The sequence below is a fragment of the Myotis daubentonii genome, chromosome 2 (genome assembly GCF_963259705.1).
Source record: "Myotis daubentonii chromosome 2, mMyoDau2.1, whole genome shotgun sequence".
Taxonomy (NCBI): domain Eukaryota; kingdom Metazoa; phylum Chordata; class Mammalia; order Chiroptera; family Vespertilionidae; genus Myotis; species Myotis daubentonii.
In genome coordinates this window covers 45,252,678-45,275,616 of record NC_081841.1, presented here as the reverse complement: position 1 = coordinate 45,275,616, position 22,939 = coordinate 45,252,678, and the positions used below count along the sequence as shown (strand labels likewise).

At 36.8% G+C, this 22,939-nt stretch overlaps 1 protein-coding gene across 1 annotated transcript in view; it reads left to right on the top strand.

Annotated features, from left to right (window-relative positions):
* ADAMTS20 (ADAM metallopeptidase with thrombospondin type 1 motif 20) overlaps positions 1 to 16,707 on the top strand; it is a 184,791-nt gene extending 168,084 nt beyond the window's left edge. The window contains exons 33-39 of the mRNA XM_059682616.1: positions 275 to 404; positions 604 to 698; positions 785 to 879; positions 1,406 to 1,539; positions 5,139 to 5,230; positions 13,083 to 13,187; positions 15,380 to 16,707. Coding sequence (XP_059538599.1) covers positions 275 to 404; positions 604 to 698; positions 785 to 879; positions 1,406 to 1,539; positions 5,139 to 5,230; positions 13,083 to 13,187; positions 15,380 to 15,469 — 741 coding nt within the window. The 3' untranslated portion in view covers positions 15,470 to 16,707. The remainder of the gene's footprint in view (positions 1 to 274; positions 405 to 603; positions 699 to 784; positions 880 to 1,405; positions 1,540 to 5,138; positions 5,231 to 13,082; positions 13,188 to 15,379) is intronic.
* Positions 16,708 to 22,939: the final 6,232 nt, after the last annotated feature.

Here is a 22,939-nt window from a genome sequence, read left to right as displayed (position 1 = left end):
ACTAAGTAGTCTTAAAAACCAACATTAATAATGTTTGTCAAGTATTTATAATATAATGTTGATATAACTATATGACATAAATGAAAAGAAGCCAATAACTGAGAAATAATAAATTCCTCCCATCTGTGACTGTCCAATCTATAGGGTATTTTTGTATTTGCAGTAAGTCTAGCCACTATTGTGTTCTAAAAGGACCTAGTCTGAGAGGTGACATGGATTGACTGGCCTTATTACCCATTATACACTTTACCTTCAAATTTTACTCTGTTCGCAGTGCTCAGTGACTTGTGGAGTGGGGGTAATGGAGAGAAGAGTGGAATGCATGGCTGAAAATGGTGGGTCCAGTGACTTATGTTTAAAGCGTTTAAAGCCAGATGCTCAAAAGAAATGTTACGTCAATGACTGTAAGTAATGGACTTTAAAAATCTACCTAGTGTTTCTAAGAGTTTTAATTAAAATTCTGAAAATAAGTATTTGCTGTAATCATATGCTACACAAAATGAAGTGCCTGTTTTTTGCATAATATTTGCATGATTGAGTTAAATTCATGCTGTGTTTTTAATTTGTTCATTGTTGATAAGTTGTATTCACTCATCCTTGAAGGCAAAACATTTACCAGCTGCAAAGAAATCCAAGGGGAAAACAACATTACCAAGGATGGTGACTATTACCTTAACATTGAGGGAAGAATAATAAAGGTATTGTGAACACAGTTCCTACTCGACTTTAACACTCACCATTGACTTTGGAAAAAGTTTTCTAGGTGTTTGCATTTTCCCTTTAGGTTTATTGTGCAGATATGCACTTGGAGGACCCCAAGGAATATATATCATTGGTCAAAGGTGAAGAAGACAACTTTTCTGAAGTGTATGGTTTTAGGTATGAGATGTGTCTTTGGCTTATCAGTGCATTTTGTATGGTCCTTCAAGATTATCAGAAGTTCTAGCAGTTAGAGTGATACTTGAATAGCTTGCAAGTAGGACAAGTAATTCAAAAGCGGGTGGATATATTAGGGTCTAAGTTAGGTGTTGTCCATGCCTGTTTAAGCCCAAAGACTTGAGTATGAACATGTACTCACAGAGAGATAGGCTAAGAAGGATACTGTGGGTGAGCATTGGGAGAACAGAGAAGGGGAGAATTTAAGAGCTATGTGTATTTTCATAGAAATCATATTACTTCCAGTAACAAAAGCTAAGAGAACTAGAGCTGGGTTATTTTTCCACCAGTCTTGAATTTCCCATTGATAATTTCATATATTAACCTTGAGTGATTTTTACTTTTCTCATTTAACTTGTAGACATTGTCATATTGAAGAGTGTATCTTTTACCTTCCACTTCCAAAGTTTACCTACATTGTGGGATGATAACTGTATCTAATAATAAAAATATTCTAATGTGGTTACAGACTACAAAATCCATACGAATGTCCTTTTAATGGAAGTAGGAGGCTAGACTGTGAATGTACAAATGACTACCTGGCTGCTGGACACACAGTTTTCAGCAAAATAAGAATTGATCTCTCTTCTATGCAAATTAAAAGTAAGTACTGGATCTCTATTTGTAAAATGAAAAGCCTACCTTTGCCAATGAAAGTCCAACAGTATGCTGGTATGTAGAATAGCTAGGGTATAGCGGACACCCTAGCATTGGGCAATAGTTACTTAAATTGATTTTTAAAGTTATTAGCCATAAACTTCCTCTTCAGTGACATGGGCTGTGGGGACCTTAGTAAAAATGTAGTGGTAATGATAGGATATACAGTGTCCTTCCAAGATATGACCCTCTACCTTCAAATTCCCCATTACATTAGGGATAAAGTTAATATCGCAACATAATTATATAAAACTTTTTGTAGGGCTTAAAGTAACTTCAGATTACAATTTGTAAAGCATTTTTCTATAGAGTTTCTCACTTAATCTTTTTAACAATTAGTTAAGGCAGAATTGCATCACACTGTTGCAAATGATGCAATTAATTCCTATTCACAGATCCAAGACTATGGACCTGTTGCCTTTTAGGAAGCAACTTATAGTATGGTCAAGTCCAAAGAGATTAATGAAACCTAATGGACACTGAGCAGCCTGCCATCCTGGAGGTTACATACCTATAGGAAAAGACAAATAAGTTAGTTTTAGAAGTTAAAACTAGATCACAATTGAATCACCAGTGCCTAGCACAGTGCATACGCCATAGCAAGACACAATGTTTTTCGTGATAGGAATGCATGAATACATAATCTCTAAGCCACAGTCAGATGATAATGACTAGTATTAGTAGTAATAATGACTAGCATTTACTGAAAACCCACCATTACTGCCGTATGAAAGTGCTATACTGTTACGGTTATGCTCATGAACTCTGGAGTTACACTGGGTGGAAATTCTTTGCATCCACTTACCCGTTTTGTGACCTTGGACATATCTCTTTAAATCTAAATTCCCTTAAAGTGAGTAAAACCCTCTTAGGTTTTTTTCCCCCCTTTCTTTTTTCTCTTCTTTCTTATTTCTCCCTCCTTCTGCCACCCACCCCTTTTTGAGGGAGGTGGGGAGATAGTGGGATTAAGAGATAATTCTTGTAAAATTCTGAGCAAATAGCCTTGCATACAGTAAATGCTCTATAAATAATAATTATTATTTAATGATATACTAGTATGTGTGTCAGGTAATTAGCATTACTGAGCACATAATGGGCACTCAGTAAGTTAGTTGCTGTTTAGTAAGATGCTGGTTTTCATTAATTTATCAAACAAACATGCATTTTGCCAGGCATTGGGCTGGGCCCTGAGGATACAATGTTCAATGTCTACATTTTTAGCTTCCTGGTCTGTCTTTTCCTTCTTCAAACTTGTGTGACAAAAACCCAGTCTTGACTAAATTACACCTTTCACCCACTCTGCACTTGCACCACACATCTTCTGGGTGGCAAATAATACACTGTCCTCATGGATGATCTCACTTTAAACACTGACTACTGAGCTCACATGGACCCTTCAGGCTGCTGAGTAATCCCACTGCACTTCCCTAGTTCATCCCCTCCCCCCATCTCCTAAATGTCTCACTCACATATTCTCTTCTAGCTTCAGATTTCTACAACTTCTAATACTCCTCTCTAGTCACTCATTGCCAATGATCTTGCTTCCTATCTCCCTGAGGAAATAAGAGCCGGAGGGAATTTCCACTAGCTACCACCGCCACATCTACTAACCTACCCAAATGTTCACCTACAGACTTTGCCTTCTATCCTGGTTACTGTGGAGGAACCACTCCCACGTCTATGGAAGGCCACCCTCTCTACTTGTGTTCTAGGCTCATCACTTTGTATCTATGCAAGAACATCATTTCAGCAAACTTTCTTTTCTCTCTTACATCACCAATTCTTCATCCATTTCATAAATCCAGTGAAAAATTCTTGGTTTTCATCTACCTTGATCCATCAGCGGCATTTAGCTTTCAGGACACTACACTCTCATTGTTTTGTTCTATTCTGGCCACTCTTCCTCACTATTTCTCAACTTGGCTAATTACTCTTCATCAGCCACAATACTGAGTATGAAAGAATTTCAGGACTCAGTCATTCCCTCAGGGATCTGATTCAATTTATAGATTTCAAATACTACCTATTAGATGACAGCCCCAAATATTTATCTCCAATCTGGACCCTGAATGCCAATATTACACTGCTTATTCAGCAAATCCATGTCTAAGAGGCATCTCAGACTCAATGTTAATCTCAAACTGAACTTTCAATATTTCTCTTGAACCATTCCTATCCCAAACATTTACCATTTCAATAAGTAGCAACTATAATTTTCTAGTTATTCTAGCTAAAACCTAGTAACATCTTTAAATCCTCCCTTTCTCTCACACATACAAGCAATCCATCAAATTCTATCAAGCGACTCTTCAACAAACCTGCTGCTGTGGATTGAACTGTGTCCCCAGAAATTCATACACAATAGGTTCTCGTGATTTGGTAAGAGCTGATTCCAGCACACCATGGGAGGCCTTATTGCTTTGGAAACTGTCCTTGGAGATATGATCATATTTCCATAAATGCTACCTTTAGGGGTTGCCATCATGGTAGCATGCAATAATCCTGCAGTCCTCTTGAAAAGTGAAGTGATTCAAAATACATTAGTGGAGGTGAGAGCCACTGACTGGATGACCATTGGTTGGGATATTATCTAAATGACTCAAGCATGAATAAGCGATTAGACCAGCTGACCTTTAGCATGTGTGTGTATATATATATGTGTATATATTTATATGTATGTATATATGTATACATATATATATAATATATCTATATCTCTATATATAATTTGGTCTATAAACACGCATGTGTTGCTTTGTAATAATGTATTTACCTTTAAATATGGTAATCAAAACCTGTAATTTTTGCTCCTGACCTTACTTTATCTATCTTAGATATTCACTATGATGTACAATATAATAAAGCACTTAGTTTAAAAAACTTCTGGTTCTGCCCGGACAGTGTGGCATAGTGGTTGAGCATTGACCCATAAATCAGGTCAGGGTTCAATTCCCTGGCAGGGCACATGCCCAGGTGTCAGGATCCCCAGTAGGAGGAGTGCAGGAGCCAGCCAATTGTGATTCTCATCATTGATGTTTCTGTTCTCTCCCTTCCTCTCTGAAATCAATAGAAAAATATTAAAAAAAAGAAAAATACTTCTGGCTTAGTTTTAGATGTGCCTGCCATTTTTTAGGGAAATTTATGGGATAAACATTTTTGTATTAAAGAAAAATTATTTGCCCTGGCTGGTGTGGCTCAGTTGGTTGAGCATCATCCTATGCACCAAAGGATCACTGGTTCAATTCCTGGAGATGGCAGATGCCAGGTTGCAGGTTCAGTCCCTGGTTGGGGTATGTGCAGGAGGCAGCCAATCAATGTTTCTCTCTCTCTCTCTCTCTCTCTCTCTCTCTCTCTCTCTCTCTCTCTAAAAAAAGAAGATATTATTTATTGAAAAGCCTGATCTATAATTGGATAGCATTTTTGCTTAAATTTTTGAATTAAAAATGTATTTAAGAAGATGATATGAATACTATGTTTTGCAATGAAGATTGGAAAACATATATATAGGGTCTCATTGCTAAAGAGTTTTATATATTGCATTCTAGCTACAGACCTTCTATTTGCTCAGACAGTATTTGGAAAAGCAGTTCCATTTGCCACGGCTGGAGATTGCTACAGTGCTGCCAGATGCCCACAGGTATTTCAGATTTGTTTATTTCTCCCTAACTGTGAAAAAAAAGTGATACTATTTCCCTTAATTCATTTTCTGGATCATAATATTACAAGAAACATAATAAAAAATTCAGGCTTCCTATATGAACTTTATTTTAAAGGTTATAGTAAGCTTTAGAGGATTTTTACCAATGTTGGATTTGTTTGAAAGGTGTAAAACAAGAGTTTTAAGTTGTTCAGTTCCTATTTCTTCTTCCATGATGCTTTATTATTTTTAATCTTTCCACTAAGTCCATGGAAATGAATGGACATATAGTATAAGGAATGGATCACAAGCATGTGACTTTCAACACCGCTGCTAACATCACTCATAGTGACCTGGGTCTATAACTTACCAGAATAACTTTCTATCATCTGTGGAATAGTACATTTCCATGTCTTTACTCTTTTTTAGGCCTTCATTTCCGGAGTTCTCTATACACACCGTTCCATGTTATCTGTGATTTCCAGAATAGAGTATGCTTTCTAGAAAACAACATACTCATTTTTTAAAATGTGAACAACATTTTTATGATAAGACTAGAGGCCCAGTGCATGGATTTGTGCACCAGTGGGGTCCCTTGGCCTGGCCTGTGGGGATCAGGCCGAAACCAGCTCTCCCACATCCCCAAGGGGTCCCAGATTGTGAGAGGGCGGTTCTTGGGTGACGCACCTCAGAATCAGGCTCCCTCCTCTCTGGTTCCGCATGTGTCATCTGAGAACCACAGCTGCCAAGTCACCACAGCTCAGCAGCTCCTGCATTAAGCGTGTGCCACCTGGTGGTCAGTGTGCATCATAGCTACTGGTTGGAGTGTCCTAGCTACCCATTGGACAGTTGAAAGGTTGCTTAGGCTTTTATATATATTGATGGAGAGATGTAAAGCTTATACAAATATAGCATTGTTAGGTAGATTTCTAACTAATTTAAAAAAATCATGCATAAGAGGTAGTAATTATAATTGAAGATATCATATTGAAGAAAAGTAGCTAATGGTTTGTCATAGCTCTCTATTCTTAGAATTGGGTATTCACAGTTCTCATCACTGACACAGAAGGTATGCTTATGTTAGAAAGAAAGGGCATTTTCTATGTTAGAGAAGAAAACTTAAAGGAGATAAAAAGACACTAGCTCTATGGACTGACCCAAATAAGGTTTCAATAAATACATATGTCTTGGGTCCAGAAATGCAAATTGAACTTGGCAATGTCCTATGAAAGTCAGGTGTTTATTCAAGCACCATAAGTTCATTAAAACTCATGTAGAACATGGAATGATTTCTAAACAACCTAATATAATCATAAGGTACCAAAAATATATTGAGACCAAAATGTTATTTGTACTTGACAATGAAATATTATATTTATTTTTAAATTTCTGTTGGGAAAAATAAATTTTTACTCTAAGAGTAGGAGGTGGAAACCAGGGGGGCAAAAGAGGGTTTAAATCATGTCACATAAGGAAAATGAAAAGGGTGACCAGGAAAGGAGTAGAAGGTTATAACTGTCTTTAAATAATTAAAGAGATCCATGAAACAGGTCAGTGTGTGTCACTTCAGGAGACGTTAGTAGGGCAGCAGATTCCAGCTCAAGATAAAGAAGGCTTTTGACTGGGAGGGTTCCCATAAAGAGACTCCCCCCACCCCTAAATCTGAGGCACAAATCACTAATCTTTGCCTATATTTTTATAAATCAATCTGGAATACTACAACCTTGCTGAACTCATTGTTTAATTGTAATAGTTTTTTATTGGATTCCTTAGGATTTTCTATATACACGGTAATGTTATTAAGAAATTAAGATAGTTTTACTCTTTTCTTTGCAATCTGGATACCTTGTATTTCTTTGTCTTACCTCATTGCTCTAACTAAAACTCCAATACAGTGTTGAATAGAAGTAATGAGAGTGGACATCCTGTCTTGTTTATGATTTTAGGGGGAAAGCATTTAGTCTGTCATAAAGTCTGTTGACAGTTCTTTTAATATAGGGATTTACAGCTACACAATTTCAGTTCTTTCACTGCATCCTTGAAGTTTTGATATGCTGTGTGTTTATTTTCATTCATATTTTCTATTATCACTTATATCTTCTTTGACCCATTGGTTATTCATGAATTTCCCAAATTTCCTTCCGTTATTGATTTTTACTTTCATTCCACTGTGGTTGGAACACACCAATTCTGTGTATCTAGAGATCTGGCCCACTTCTCAGAGTTAACATCCCCACTCTATAATCAGGCTACTATGTCACAGTAACTCCTATATTCTTAGCTTGTCCTCAGCATGGAACCACTTCCCTTACAGTTAATTCCCTAAGAGTTACTTGAGTGGGGATGACTCAGGCCTTGTGCTTTTGGACTGCCCTGCCTAGAGGTAGCTTTTCTGTACTGTGAGTAAGGACTGAGTGACAGAAGGGAGCTCAGACTCTCAGCCACTCTTGCCTATACTATATCTTCTGTAGCACAGAGCTGGATGATATGGGAAGTGCGGGTGGCTTGCTTTCTAATGGTGAAAATGCACTTCTAATAGGAATCTGGGGGAAACAAAATCCTGTGTTCTTCGCTGCACCCATCAAGGGTATAACTCTCACCTTGTTGAGGTAGGGGGAGGAGAGGACGGCTCATTGTTCAAATATCACAGAGCCTCACTGTTCTTACCTAGAGTTCATAGATTTTTTTTGGCATAAATATTTCTCTATTATATAACCTTAGGACAATTTCCAGAGACTTTAAATGGTTATTGTATCTTATAATTTTTATCATCTCTGGTTATTTAACTGGCTATCTTTTTAAAGGTAGCTAACTTTGCAGAGGAATCTCATTTAATCTTTGAGGCTAGTTAGCCATACTCATGTTCATTTTTCTCCTTCCTTACTTCAGTCATACTGGTCTTCCACCCAGCTGGAGACTCCCTGATCTATATCTTCCATTCAGTTCTTTTCCCAGGACTGTCCTTCCCCTTTGAACTCCCCTTTCTGAAGTCTGATACTGTGTCCTTTGGACACCTGTTCTAAAGTCAAGGAGGGTAATATAAAACGTCTAGAATTCTAAACAACCTTTTCCCTCACATATGGATTTTTAAAAATAACACTTCCATTGTGACCCTCTTTTTTTTTTAACATATTTTATTGATTTTTCACAGAGAGGAAGGGAGAGAGATACAGAATTAGAAACATCAATGAGAGAGAAACATCGATCAGCTGCCTCCTGCACATCTCCTACTGGGGATGTGCCCGCAACCCAGGTACATGCCCTTGACCGGAATCGAACCTGGGACCTTCCAGGCCCCAGGCCGACGCTCTATCCACTGAGCCAAACCGGTTTTGGCATTGTGACCCTCTTAAATGGAGAGTATTCATTCTCCATTACTGAACTTTCCTTATAGGAAATAAAAGAAAACTAATTATTATCAACAATATTTCTCAATGAGCATGTAATCTGAATAAGAGGTATTAGCACAACCTGGTTTTAAAATAAGACAGCAATGCCCATTAATTTCTACTGCTATTTTTCCAACTTTCATGTAACTGCATTTCCCCCCTACAATATCTTGAGAAAGTTATATAGTTGTAAACTACGTAATCCTAGTTTATAGTTGGAGAAACACAACACTCCATGTTAACAACCTGTCCAATGTTGTTGAGAAAGTCAGAGGCAGAACCAGTACAATAAAATACTCTCTGCCCATCAAGGTCAGATGCTTCCCTCACATAGTTCTCTAGCCATTTGTGGAATACAAAACTCAGTTTCAAAATTAGACATTATTGGGCAAAGATATAAGCTGCCAAAAGGAGCTATACTCATTCAGTCTTTATTCAACTGCCTGAGGTTACTGTTACAAAAAATACACACTGCCCTACATTCTTAGAGATGTTCTGTCAAATATATAAACCAGATTCTGTGTTGAGTTACACAGCATTTGCATGGATACTCTCCAGATGTTTGATGTCACAGAAAGAAGTTATTCTGTTTGGGATTCATCAAAACCACATCCTTTGTGTTTGCATATGACAGGGTACCCCAGGACATGAATGCTAAAAAGAGAAGGGACACATATGGCACTCTTTAGGGAAAATAAACTTTGCCACATTGCAATATAAGATGAAGTTTAAGGAGTGTGGTGTGACATTAGAATACATATATCAAAAGCGAAATAAAGTGGTACTTTTTACAGAACCACAAAAATTTTAAAAAGTGTATCTTTTTAGCTGTTTTGTAATTAGTATTGATTACATAAGAGCAAGAGAACCATATTCAGCCAATGCCGGTGGATCATGGCCAGCATTCATTTTGAGCATTCAGAACCCATTGTAAAGTATTTTGAACCTGTATTCTTTATTATCAGAGTGTAGATCTAACCTTTTAATTATATTATTTAGATCTCCTTTCTCATTCTTTTTGCTACTTGATCTGTTTTGTTACTAAAAGTGATATATTAAAATTTCCCATTATTAGGTTGTTTTTATGGCCTTTGTGAATCTCTTTGCTTTAAGTGTCTATCACACAGTGTGTAGTTTGGTTTTGTTTGCAATCCAATTGGAAAATATTTTTCTTTAAATAGATGTCATATCCATTCACATTAAATACATTTTTAATAATGTGCAATAAAATTGCCTTTTTTTGGTATACAGTTTTAACATACTAGTATGTACAGATTCATGTTACCATCACCATTATCACAATATAGAACAGTTCCCTCCCACCTTACTCCTGGTAAACTGTTGCTATAGTTTTCCCTTTTCTAAAATGTCACACAAATGTCATAGAAATAGAGTCATACAGTATGTAACTTTTTGGGATTGGTATCCTTCACTCAACATAATACCTTTGATAGCCATCTGTGTTGTTGCATGTTATCAATAATTTGTTCCTCTTTGGTATCCTTCACTCAACATAATGTCTTTGCTATCCATCTGTGTTGTTGCATGTTATCGATAATTTATTCCTCTTTAATTGCTGAGAACTATTCCATCATATGGACATTGTATAGTTGTCCCACAGTTTGTCCACTCATCCATTGGAAGAAAATGAGTTAACAGTTTTGGAGATTGTGAATACACCTGATATGCACATTTGTGTACAGGTTTTTGAACATACGTTTTTATTTCTCTAGGGTACACACCTATGAGTAGGATTGTAGGGTTATATGGTATGTGTATGTTTAACTTTAAAGTAAATTGAAACACTTTTATAGAGTAGCTGTACCATTTTGTATCCCCAGCAGCAAAGATTAAAGTGCCTGTTGCTTTGCTTCCTTGTCAGCACTTAGTATTGCCAAGTTTTTTGTTTCCCCATCTTCAGTGGTATCTCCTTGTGGTTTTAATTTGCATTTCTTTGTTAACTAATGGTGTTAAGCATATTTCTTGTGTTTGTTTGCCATCTTTATATCCTCCTTGGTGAAGTGTGTGTTCATGTCTTTTGTTCATTTTAAAAATCAGATTGCTTAATTTTGAGAGGTTTTTATAATTCATGATACAAGTCTTTTGTTGGATATGACATTTGCAAATATTTTCTCTTAATCTGAGTCTTGTCTTTTCTTTCTCTTAAGTGTCTTTCAAAGAAGAAAATTTAAATTTTAATAAAGTCAAATTTATTATATCTTCTTTATGGATTATGTATTTAGTATCATATTTAAGAACTTTTTGATTAACTCAAAGTTACAGAGATTTTTTTTCTATATTTTGTTTTACATTTAGACCTGTGATTGATTTTGAAATCTGAGAGGGCTTTTGAATATAGACATCCAATTGTCCTAACACCATTTGTTGAAAATACAATTAATTGTCTTTCCACCTTTGTCAAATATCAATTGACATATTTATAAGTATCTATTTCTGGACTCTCTATTATCTTACATTGATCTACATCTCTCTCTTCTCGTTAGCACTGTCTTGGTTATAATACCTTTATAATGAGCATTAAAACAAGGCAGTGTGGGTCCTTCAACTTTATTCTTTTTAAAAATTTGTGTAACTTTTAGTTTTTGTCAGTCCTTATAAATTTTTAAAATCAATTATTCATGCTTTAGCTGGTTTGGCTTAGTGGATAGAGCGTCAGCCTGCAGACTGAAGGGTCCCGGTTTCCATTCCAGTCAAGAGCATGTGCCTGGGCTGTGGACTTGATCCCCAGTAGGGGGAGTGCAGGAGGCAGCTAGTCAATGATTGTCTCTCATTATAGATGTTCTATCTTTATCTTCCTCTCTAAAATCAATACGATATTTTTACAAATCAATTTACATTACATGTATAGGTCTAGATCCCATTTGCAATAAAATACATACACATTTTAAAATTGTAAAACAATGGTGTAATGAGCACACATGGACCAACACATCAAAGAAGTGAAACAAAGTAAAACTTGCATCTACCTGTATATTTCTCCTCTAGCTTATATCCGTAACTACTTTTTTCTTTGGTGGAGCCAATTACTCAAAGGCAAATATTTCACATTCTTAAATTCCTGGTTCTTTTGAATTGGCTACCAGAATTCTACTTCTTTAATATTTTTTATTTTGTACATTCAGTTGATGCACAACATAGCCATTAGATGTTTATATAACTTACATTGTGATCACCGATAAGTCCAATTCTCATCTGACACCATACCTAGCATTTACAATTTTACTATTTCTTATGCTGTACCTTACATCCTTATTACTCTTTTTATATCTGGCAACCGTTAGTTTGTTCTGTTTCTATGAGTTGTTTTTTTTTTGATTCCACATATAAGTGAAATAATATGGTTATGAAATAAGTTTCCTTTGGAAATTATTAAATCAAATAATTTCTGTTATGGAGAAATTCTCCATGTTATCATTGTATTAAAATGTATTTGAATCTCTATTTTGGTTTTTAAAGAAGATTGCTCAGAAAACTAAATCAATGAAGTAATTTATATGTATTTGTTTTTTAGCAATAGTATTAATTCATATTATACATATATTTAAAATGCATTTAGCTTTTCATTCACATAATATAACCCCCATTGTTTTATTAGTCTTGCTTAAGATTCATGAGTCTTATCCACGGAATATTGTGATGTGACCCCAGAATGTCTTAATATCTGTATGTGTATTGAACATTGGCAGCAGATGTAATTAGCGTTAAGTACTACTTTTCAGTGTATAATTCTGTATTACAAGATCATGTAAATGTGACAAATTTTATGCATTTTCTCAATTAAAGTTTAAATATTAATGGAGATAGTCTGAAATATTTTGACTTCATTGGTTCTGTTTCTTGAAAAGAATTAGATCATACAGCCACTAGGGGGCTCACACACCACGTGTGTAAATCGTGTGGCATCACCTCCACATACACTTGGGGTACTTACAAAGGACGTAATAGCTGGGACAATAATACCACATTCAGTTGCTTTGTGTGGTGGGTTAGGGCCTAATATTCCTAACACCAAAGGCACAGTAACAGAACATTCATCAAACCAGGCGCAACTTATCGGGGAAGTTAGCAACTGGAGGTCAGAAACTGCACCTGGAGAAATGTTCAAGTTTGGTGCCCGTTCCACTCCCAGGACTGGCCTGTTGCTGCAGGAACACTGGCTCTCTCTGTCATGTCTTAGAGTCCGAGGGTTGGACGGGTTTACTTGTGCACAAACAGCATTATGCGGTATTAACTCACTTGTCTCAATTTAAATTTGTTTTTTAGCTGGTTCATTTTCTTTAGAGCAAGGTTGTGTTAATATTCTTTCATTTTCTAAAGGAAAACCCTTAGGAAGCCATTTGAGTACTTTCTTATATAATTCACATTCAGGTGTTTCCAATCAAGAGCATTCTTGAATATCTGATAATGTTCATCTATTTTTATTTTGTTTTGTTTACATACAGGGGCGGTTCAGCATTAACTTGGCAGGAACTGGGATGAAGATATCCAGCACTGCCAAGTGGCTGGCTCAGGGCAGTTACGCCTCTGTCATCATCCACAGATCACAGGTAAGTCCTGCTGGGCCGGGAGGCCTTTCTGAAATACATCTATCCGGTGTACTTGCATGAAAGGGCCTCTATCTCAATGTAGAGTTACTAGTATATGAGGTTGGTGACTGCATTGTTGCATATAATGGAATCTAACATTAATTTATGAAATTTATGGGATAGGGTTCATTTTTATGTATGTACATAAGTAGGTTTTATATAAACATATAAATTCTTGTACAGGCTACAGATATCTGAGCATGAAATAATAATGTCAGGGCATATAGATTTTATCCAGCTCAAGTTTAGGGCTAATGACTTGAAAAGCAGGTACTTCAGAAAGAGGTAGTGCTTTTAACTTTAATGGTTTGTAGGTTTTAATATTTCAGAGTGAGAGGTAAGTTTTTGGTTTATTTATCTCACTGCTTTGATTTAGTGATGGGATGGGGCTACAGCCATTTGTCATTTAACAACATAACCTCTATAGTGCTTTCTTTAAGTCTATTTTTATGGTTTTATACATATTTTCCTCTATCTAGAAAACAATGTTATTTGCATTCACCTCTAACACATACACCATGGGCCAAAAGTAGATTTACGGTTGTTTGGATGAAAAATAATACAAGAATAAACTGTTTCATGTACCCACAACTGTACACCTACTTTTGCCCCACCCTGTACATTCTCTAAAATAGAACCCATTTAATTTTGCTGCTGGTACGATGTACTAGCACATACACTTTAGGAGGTGGTTCCTATTAGAATTACCATGTCTTAGCATGGCTCTCTACACAGTAAAGTAGCATCTACATTATAACTGTTCCTACCTGTATTGTACATAAATTAACACCATCAATAGCCCCTGCCCACTGTTTTGATTTCTTTCTTTTGATAAGAATGAGTTCTTTTATGCTCCTACTTTTATGAATATTTATAAAGAAAATTCAATTTTTTGATACTATAGAGTTTAAACATTCTATTTCTGAAGACTGAAATTGTTTTAATTAATAAAGAATTAAATTTTTGTTCTGCATATTGGTAAGCAGTAGGCTTTTAAAACATATTTAAAATAAAAAGCTATTTGCATTTGGCATATTTAGGTCTAATCCATTTTGGTAGAATAATGGGAATAAGTTAATTAAAATATATTCTGAGCAATTGAGCTCAATGAAATATTCTGACCTTATTTATCCATCTTTTAAATATTTTTTGGTTAAACATGAAGACTGAACTCTGGCTGACATCATCAATAGATATGAATATCTCATACATTCATTCCTTTTGCTTCTATTTAATTCTATTCTAAAGATTAATTAACTGAGAATGTCTACCTTCATCAAAATGTTACACATGAAGGTCTTTCCTGAAATCTGATGTGAAACTGAAACCTAAATATACTCATGGGAATGCAAACACAATAGATTTAACCAAGGTTAGGTTTTTACTTAATCTGGGATAGGAACATATGTAAATTAGAATTTTTACTGCTAGTCCCTTCTTCTCTGCTTACTCAGATTCTTAAGAGTTAAAAAATCTTCTGAAACAAAAGTCAATTTCAAAAACCCCTGATCTCTAAACATCCATCCCAAAATGTTCCAGGAAACCTCCTTCTTTAGGTTAAAAGAAAAACCACAAAAACAGCAAAATACCTTTACTTTTACCTTTCCAAAAATTCCAGGAGTTTAAACTATTTTTGCCTCATCCAATCAAAATGTTTTCAGTTTTTTGACTTTTGGACTTAAAGATGGAAGGCAGTCTAGAAATAACATCTGTCTTTGTCCTGACCCTGCCTTTCACCCACCTCTGACCATCATTCCTCTGTGAATGGCTTTGCTTTACTAAAAAGGAAAAAAAAAAAGTTCTAATTACAGCTTTCAGTCCAATTTCCCCCCACCTCCTTCTATACCTTTCTTCAGGCTGTATTTCTACAAATAACTTTTATTTAGTTGATGAAAATCTTAAACTCACTAAAGCAAATAGATGCCTGGATGAAAAATATGTGGATTGAGATGAATCATCTAAATTATAGTGTGGTATATAATAATCAAGAAGCTAATATGCATCTTAGGTGGGTTATCTCATTGCCCTAACCACCAATCCTGACATGGCATTTACCTCAAGTGTGATTGTCACAGGAAACCTTGGCTAATTGGCTTTTTCTGTCTTGTGCATCTATTAGATTCTCCTGTGTTTCTGCCTCTTCCTATTTTCAGGATGGAACCAAAGTCTACGGCAGATGTGGAGGGTTTTGTGGAAAGTGTGTTCCTCACCTGACGACTGGCCTCCCAATTCAAGTGATCTGAGCATTCAGAAGTGAGAAGTGTGTCCCAAAGAGGAGATAGTCTTTGAACCTGCAAATAACCGGTGCTCTTTTCTTTCATCTTCCCTTCCTGAGATTTCCGTGTCCAAAAGGTCTGTGACTTTGTTTAGGGTGCTCACCAGGGAGTCAAATCCCCACTTAATTTTTTCAAGGCCTTCAACTTAATAGGTATATAACTCTAATCAGGATATTTTTTAAAAAAGTACTTACTTATGGTGGAATATATAGGGATGTCTGGATGAATTAGACCAAGATAATATTGCAGTTAACAGCTTGGACTCAACCACAGTTAAACCTATAGACATACATGTAAACCTCTACTCAGTATTCTACTGTACAATGAAATGTTTGCTCTACTTGTTAAGTGGAAAATGAACTTATTTAAAACTACCATGAACATTATTTCATGTCAGGTGAATAGTAGTAAATCAATAGTTACTTTGAAAAAGTACATAGCCATTATACTTACTGATACAGCATAGATACCTTGTTTTATATTCCTTTAATTGTGAATTATGGTGCTTCAAATTTTAAAAATCCTAAAAATGTGTGCTTGGGTTAAATACTAAATAACTTTTGTGGGTATAATACAAAAGAAGGTATAATATAGTAGAATTTTAAAACACCTACCTCTAATTTAATGTGTACGCTCTCTATGTCTTTATAACTCTCACGTGTATATATCTACTCTTAAAAAGCTATTTTCTCAAAGTTTATACTGTATTTTATTAAACAAATACAGAAGTGAGAATTATTGAAATTTTGAAGATTCAATAAACAAAATTATTTTTACATGTGCAAAATTTTTATTAGAGATGTTCATGTTAAGAGATGTTCATGTTATTTTATACCTAAGATTTCTCAAAGCCAGAACATAAAAGATAGTAAAAACTAACTATCCTTGGACAAATTCTCAGGTATTAAATTTTTTCAGGTGGATAATTGTGTATTATATAATAATGTGGTTTTTAAACTAATCATAGACAAATAATATTTTTATATGGAAACCTACTCTGTAAAACAAAACTGAATCTACTAATAGAATTTTATCAGTTAATAATAGATTAATTTTACCCACAAAGTTTTCCCCCAAACATTTATTAGAGGTATATTGTACCATATAAGGTACTAAAGCAATTTTGTGCCAATGTGGCTAAACATTTAGGGATCTCTGTATCAGAAATAAAGTATTTTGCACTATGTGCCTTAAATCAGTTACAAACATTAATATGAAATGTGTAACATTTGCTATAAATGTTTTCATTCATAATTAAAATCTTTAAATTTATAAACATTTAAATAATAAAAAATATTTATTATACATTAACACCATGTTTTCATTTTCCTTTAAGAATCCTTCACTAAAAATGTCTGTGAATCTAAAATTACTTCATAAATTCTAAGGAATTTTTAATTGAAATTATTGCAGTTGGGATGGAAACAGCCATTTACCCTTCTGATGGCAAAAGGAACATGGGCAGGAGGCTGACAGAAACTTGCAATACCTTTAAAAGCTTCAATTCAAACAAGGGTTACCACTGTATTCATATATAATGGTCAAGAACGTATACTATATCTATTACATATAGTTATTTGTTTGCTCCAGGAATATATATATATATATATATATATATATATATATATACCCTTAACCTATCACAATATATGTCAAATGTTACAAACTCCGAATATATTTTCATACAAATTTTTGCTTCTCAAGTGTCTTTTAAAATTTCTTTCCCTCTTTATTCTTTCTTATAGATCTGAGTTTCTATTATTTCTTATAGTGTGAGTTGGCTGGAACAAATCCAGCTTTCATTTATCAAAATGTCCATAATTCACCTTCACATTTTTAAACTTTACCTATAAATGTTGACATAATTTAAAGCTTACAAAAAATTGCAAGAATAGTACAAATAGCTACCATATGTCTTTTAGCTGGAATTACGAATTTAACATTTTGTCACATTTGCTACATCATTCTCTTTTTTTATATGTGTACTTGAGGCCCGATGGACAAATTTGTGCACGTGTGGGGTCTCTCAGGGGGCCTGCGGGGATCGGACCGAAACCCACAGTCCAACACTGCCTGCAGCTTCTACCTGCCACTCCCGGTCATCCCAGCCCCATTGCGCCTGCTGTGGGCTCATGCCAAATCAGTCCAGATTGGGAGAGGCTCATACTGCAGGAGCGCTCCCCAGCCATGAGCCCTGCGTCTGGTACCCTCACGAGGGGAGTGGCTTGTGGGATTGGGCTGAAACCGGCTGACATCCCCTGAGGGTTCCCAGATTGTGAGAGGGCACAGGCCAAGCAGAGAGACCCCACCAGTGCATAATTGGGGCAGGAAAGGGACCACAGGAGGTCTCCAGGGTGTGATTGGCCCATCTTGCTCAGTCCCGATCTGCTGGACCCCAGCAGCAAGCTAACCTACCAGTCAGAGCATCTTCCCCCTGGTGGTCAGTACACATCATAGCGACTGGTCGACCGGTTGACTGCCCCTGGTGGTCAGTACACATCATAGCGAGTGGTTGAGCAACCTTAGCATATCATTAGCATATTATGCTTTGATTGGTTGAACAGTCGACCAGTCACTGGACGACCAGACACTTAGCATTTTAGGCTTTTATTATGTAGGTTATTATATAGGACTAGAGGCCCGGTGCACAAAAATTTGTGCACTCGGGGTGGGGAGGGGGGTCCCTCAGCCCGGCCTGTGCCCTCTCACAGTCTGGGACCCCTCGGGAGATAATGACCTGCTGGCTTAGGCCTGCTCCCGGGTGGCAGAGGGCAGGCCCAATCCCTAGGTGCAGCCCCTGGTCGGGCTCAGAGCAGGGCTGATTGGGGAGTTGGGGTGCCGCCCCCTGTCATGCACAGAGCAGGGCGATCGGGAGGTTGTGATGCCACCCTCAGTCACACTCAGGGTAGGGCCGATTGGGGGGTTGGGGCACCGTACCCTGTCACACTCAAGGCAGGGTCGATGGGGAGGTTGTGGCGCCACCCCCTGTCACGCACAGAGCAGGGACAATCAGGGGGTTGGGGCACTGCCCCCTGTCACGCACAGAGCAGGGCCCATCAGGGGATTGGGGCGCCACCCTCTATCACCCACAGAGCAGGGCCGATCAGGGGGTTGGGGTGCCACCACTCTCACACTCAGGGCAGGGCCAGTGGGGAGGTTATGGCTCTACCCTGTCATACACAGAGCAGGGCCCATGGGGGGGTGGGGGGTGGGGCGCCGCACCCTGTCACACACAGAGCAGGGCCAATCAGGGGGGTGGGGCGCCTTCCCCTGTCACAAACAGAGCAGGGCGGATAGGGAGGTTGTGGCCCCACCCCCTGTCACACACAGAGCCGCAGGGCGATCAGGGGGTTTGGACACTGCTCCCTGTCACGCTGCTCCAGGGGCCAGGAGGCCTCGCGGCTCCGCTGATCCCAGTGCTGGGAGGCATATTACCCTTTTACTATATAGGGTAGAGGCCTGGTGCACGGGTGGGTGCCGGCTGGTTTGCCCTGAAGGGTGTCCTGGATCAGGGTGGGGGTCCCCACTGGGGTGCCTGGCCAGCCTGGGTGAGGGGATGATGGCTGTTTTCAGCTGGTCACACACCCTTCAGGGTGGGGGTCCCCACTGGGGTGCCTGGCCAGTCTGGGTGAGGGGCTGAGGGCTGTTTTCAGGCTGGGTGTGACTGAAGCTCCCAACCGCTCCTTTTTATCTTTTTCTTTTTTTTATTCTGGGCCAGCTTTAGCTTTGAAGCTTGGCTCCAGCTCTTAGGCCTCCTCTGCTGAAAGTAGGTTTCTGGCCTTTGCTTACAATGTTGCAATCCTGCTGGCTGAAGCCCAGCGGACTAAAGCAGGTTTCTGGGCTTTTGTTTAGCTTCTATATTTGTTACATAGTTGCTTAGTGTTGCAGCTCAGAAGCCTGCAGCGGCAGGCGGGGAATGTTGGAGTCCTCCGTCACTGAAGCAAGCAAGCCTCATGTTAGTTTCAAGCTGCCTGGCTGCTGGCCGCCATCTTGGCTGGCAGTTAATTTGCATATCTCGCTGATTAGCCAATGGGAAGGGTAGCGGTCATACGCCAATTACCATGTTTCTCTTTTATTAGATAGGATAGTATACTTATACACAAACATATCTATCCACATAGTCTTAATTTGAGAGTTGTTGATTATTGCATGAACTTTTATTCCATAATACTTTAGTATGTACTTAAAAAATATATTCTCTTGCATAACCATGGTACAATTATGAAATTCAGAAATTTCACCACTTAATTTCTAAACAGACTCCGTTTATTTCAGATAAGCGAGTGGTAGGAAAGATGATGGGGTGTCATGGTTAATTAGTTCTCCTCTTATATACCATTCTTTCTCAACCTTATATTATTCTACACTATAAATGCTTGACTTTCTCTCAAGTAATAGCTCATTGTGACCTCCTCCATAAATATTTCCTGGACCATTCTGTTGGGGATATTTTATTTTAAATTCTTCATGTGTTGTTTTCCTTTCTTACATCACTTATTGTTTTCTACCTGGTATGTGATTAGGATTTTGAACACCCATCTTACCTGCTCTCCAAGATGGTTATTTGAGTAAAAACTAGTATTTGCTTAGTTTCGATTTTATGCCCCATACTGAGAGTCACTTTACATCAGGACGTAATTTCATCTTTACAACAACCTTGTGAAGCATCACCATTTTAAAAATCATGTAGAATAATAAAAGCATAATATGCTAATTAGACCAGATGTCCTTCCTGACGAAGCTCAGCAGGCGTGGGCTGAGCCCCTTGCACAAATTTCATGCATCAGGCCTCTAGTTTTATATAATGGCAGAAACTTTTTAGCACAGTGCACATCTGTCCAGACACAAAGCCTTACTTTTTACTCAATCATATTCTTCGCTTAATGATGGAAAGTATATTACTTTATTCTGAATCTCTCATGGCAACTATCAGTGTTGTCTACACAGTAGAGATTCAATATTTTATTATAAATAAATTAAAATACTTAGCAATTCACTTCCACAGAAGATATATGAAAACATCTATATGAACTATAAGTTAGAGATATTTGGTGGAATTGATGTTTTTAAAAAATGAAGAGCCATCCCAAGAATATGTTCAGGAAGATAGAGGTATTCCTAGAGAGTTCAATCATGCCCCAGAGTAGGATTTGGGAGGCCAGACTAGAAGTAAACAACAGCCACCATCCATGCTTTTTCTCAAGGAGTAAGTTTAGTAGGCCTACTTTATTTAAAAAAAAATTTTTTATTAAATTTATCGGTGTGACATTGGTCAACATATTTTAAATTACTTTAAAAGACTTCACACCTACAAACATTGTTGTGAACACACTATAGAACAACATTTTTTCAGTGAAAACTCATTCATAACTTAGTACAGCTTTGCTAAATATAAATGTTCTAAGTTGCCACAATCATTTAAAAAGAACAGAATTGGTTTTTATTTATTCTTTGATGTCACACATCAGGATAGGATATATTCTGTGCTATGAAAATCTAGTTACCACTTAATATATTTTGATTTGTAAACACTATTATTTTCAAACACAAATGACTCTTGTTCAATTTTTTTCTAATAATTCAGCTTGTGTTTTAGTTGCCGACTGTCTATTTAAGTTTTTTTTTTAAAGGTAAATAAGAAGACCCAGTTGTGCATTAGTTTGTCATTTATTTTAAGATGACATGCCTATTTTTGTTACACCATACTTGCCACATTTTTTTACCCCTGTAATGACTCATCTTTATTTGAAACAGGGAAATTTACTTAAAACTGACAACAGTGGCATCTGCTGGCCACTCTTAACTATTCCTCAGTAGGATAAAGAAAAAAATACTGAAAAATATGTTCTCTCCAATTGTCTGAAGCACTTGAGGAGTAACTGTTTGCAATGCAACAGGCAGGCTGTGTTTGTGTTTCCCGTATTAATGCTCTAACTGAAAGCATTAATACCCATATATCCATGGCATCGCCATAGCTCTATCTCTGGCATACAGACCTACAAGTGTTCTTTTCACTACTGCAACCTGCGAACATTCTTGACAATATAAAACCTTTCTCGGTCTCCAGGAGCAAATAGAAAAGTTGTTTTAGTGCCATAGTTTTGGAGGGATGATCTTTATGCTATAAATAGAGGAAGCTTGGATTGGGAGCAAGTGCTTGGGGATACCCAGCTTTCTGACCAAGCACTAATATTAAAGAGTGGAATATTAAACTTTAGGCAGGTTTGTTACCTCAGCTGTAAAATTTGAGATATGAACAAACTTCTAAGGTATTTTTCAGCTCTAAAAGTTTCTATGTATAATTTGTGTCTGGTGCATTATTTTGCATTTACTATTTTTATAGAAATAAAGTTACTTAGTATTCAATCCGAGTAAAACAAAAACAAACAAACAAACAAAACAAAACAAAAAAAAAACCCCAGTTCTTGGAGGGGATAGATCACCACTCTCCTCTCCAATTTTCCTATACAGAAAGAGTTCAGCTTACCCAACAAAGCAAATATATGCTCCTTTCATAGTTTAATACCTACTGTTTCAGAGTTAAGAAGACCCGAGTTTTTTACATGCTCTGACACTTTCTAGCTGTGAAATCTCATAACAAAACACACAACCTGAACCTCAATATTGCAAATTGTTAAATAGATAGAAGAAAAATGTCCTGCTTACCTTCCCAAAATAAAAATTATGAGGTTAAATGAATGTAAATATGTTTTGTTTAGTAGAAAGTGCCCCATTTTAAATATAGAAAATAGCTTTGAAAGCAATGTAGGCAGTAGAAGGTAGGTTCTGGGGGGTCTAAATTCTAGCTCTTGCTTATGTAAGCTTTGTGACCTTAGGAAAAATCATTTAATCTTTCTGACAAGCAAACACTAAAGGATTTCTTCACCAACCACTAAAACAGTTGTACAAGAAACGTTAAAGGGTCTTCTTTATGCAGGAAGTAAAAGGCCATACCAGAAATAAAATACAAGAAAGGAAAAATCTTGCAGGTAAAGGCAAGCATAGAATTAGCACAGTAAATAAGCAACTTAAAAAGCTAAGATGAAGGTTAAAAGACACAAGCAGCAAAATTAACTATAACTATAATAAATAGAGGATACACCCAAATTATATATAAAATGTGACTTTGAAAACACCAAGTGTGATGGGAGAGTGAAAATATAGTGCTTTTATAATGTGTTTGAACTCAAACACCTACCACCTTAAAATAGACTGCAGTAGATATAAATGGATATATAGGAACCTCATGGCATCCACAAACCAAGAAAATACCAAAAAAATAAAAATAAATAAATAAAAAATCCCACAATAAATAAAGAGAAAAGAACCCAAATAAAATACTACAGAGAACCAGTAAACCAAAAGGAAAGAACTTAAGAGAAGAATAGAGAATATAAAAACAACTAACAAAACTTCAATAAATACATAGCCTATCAA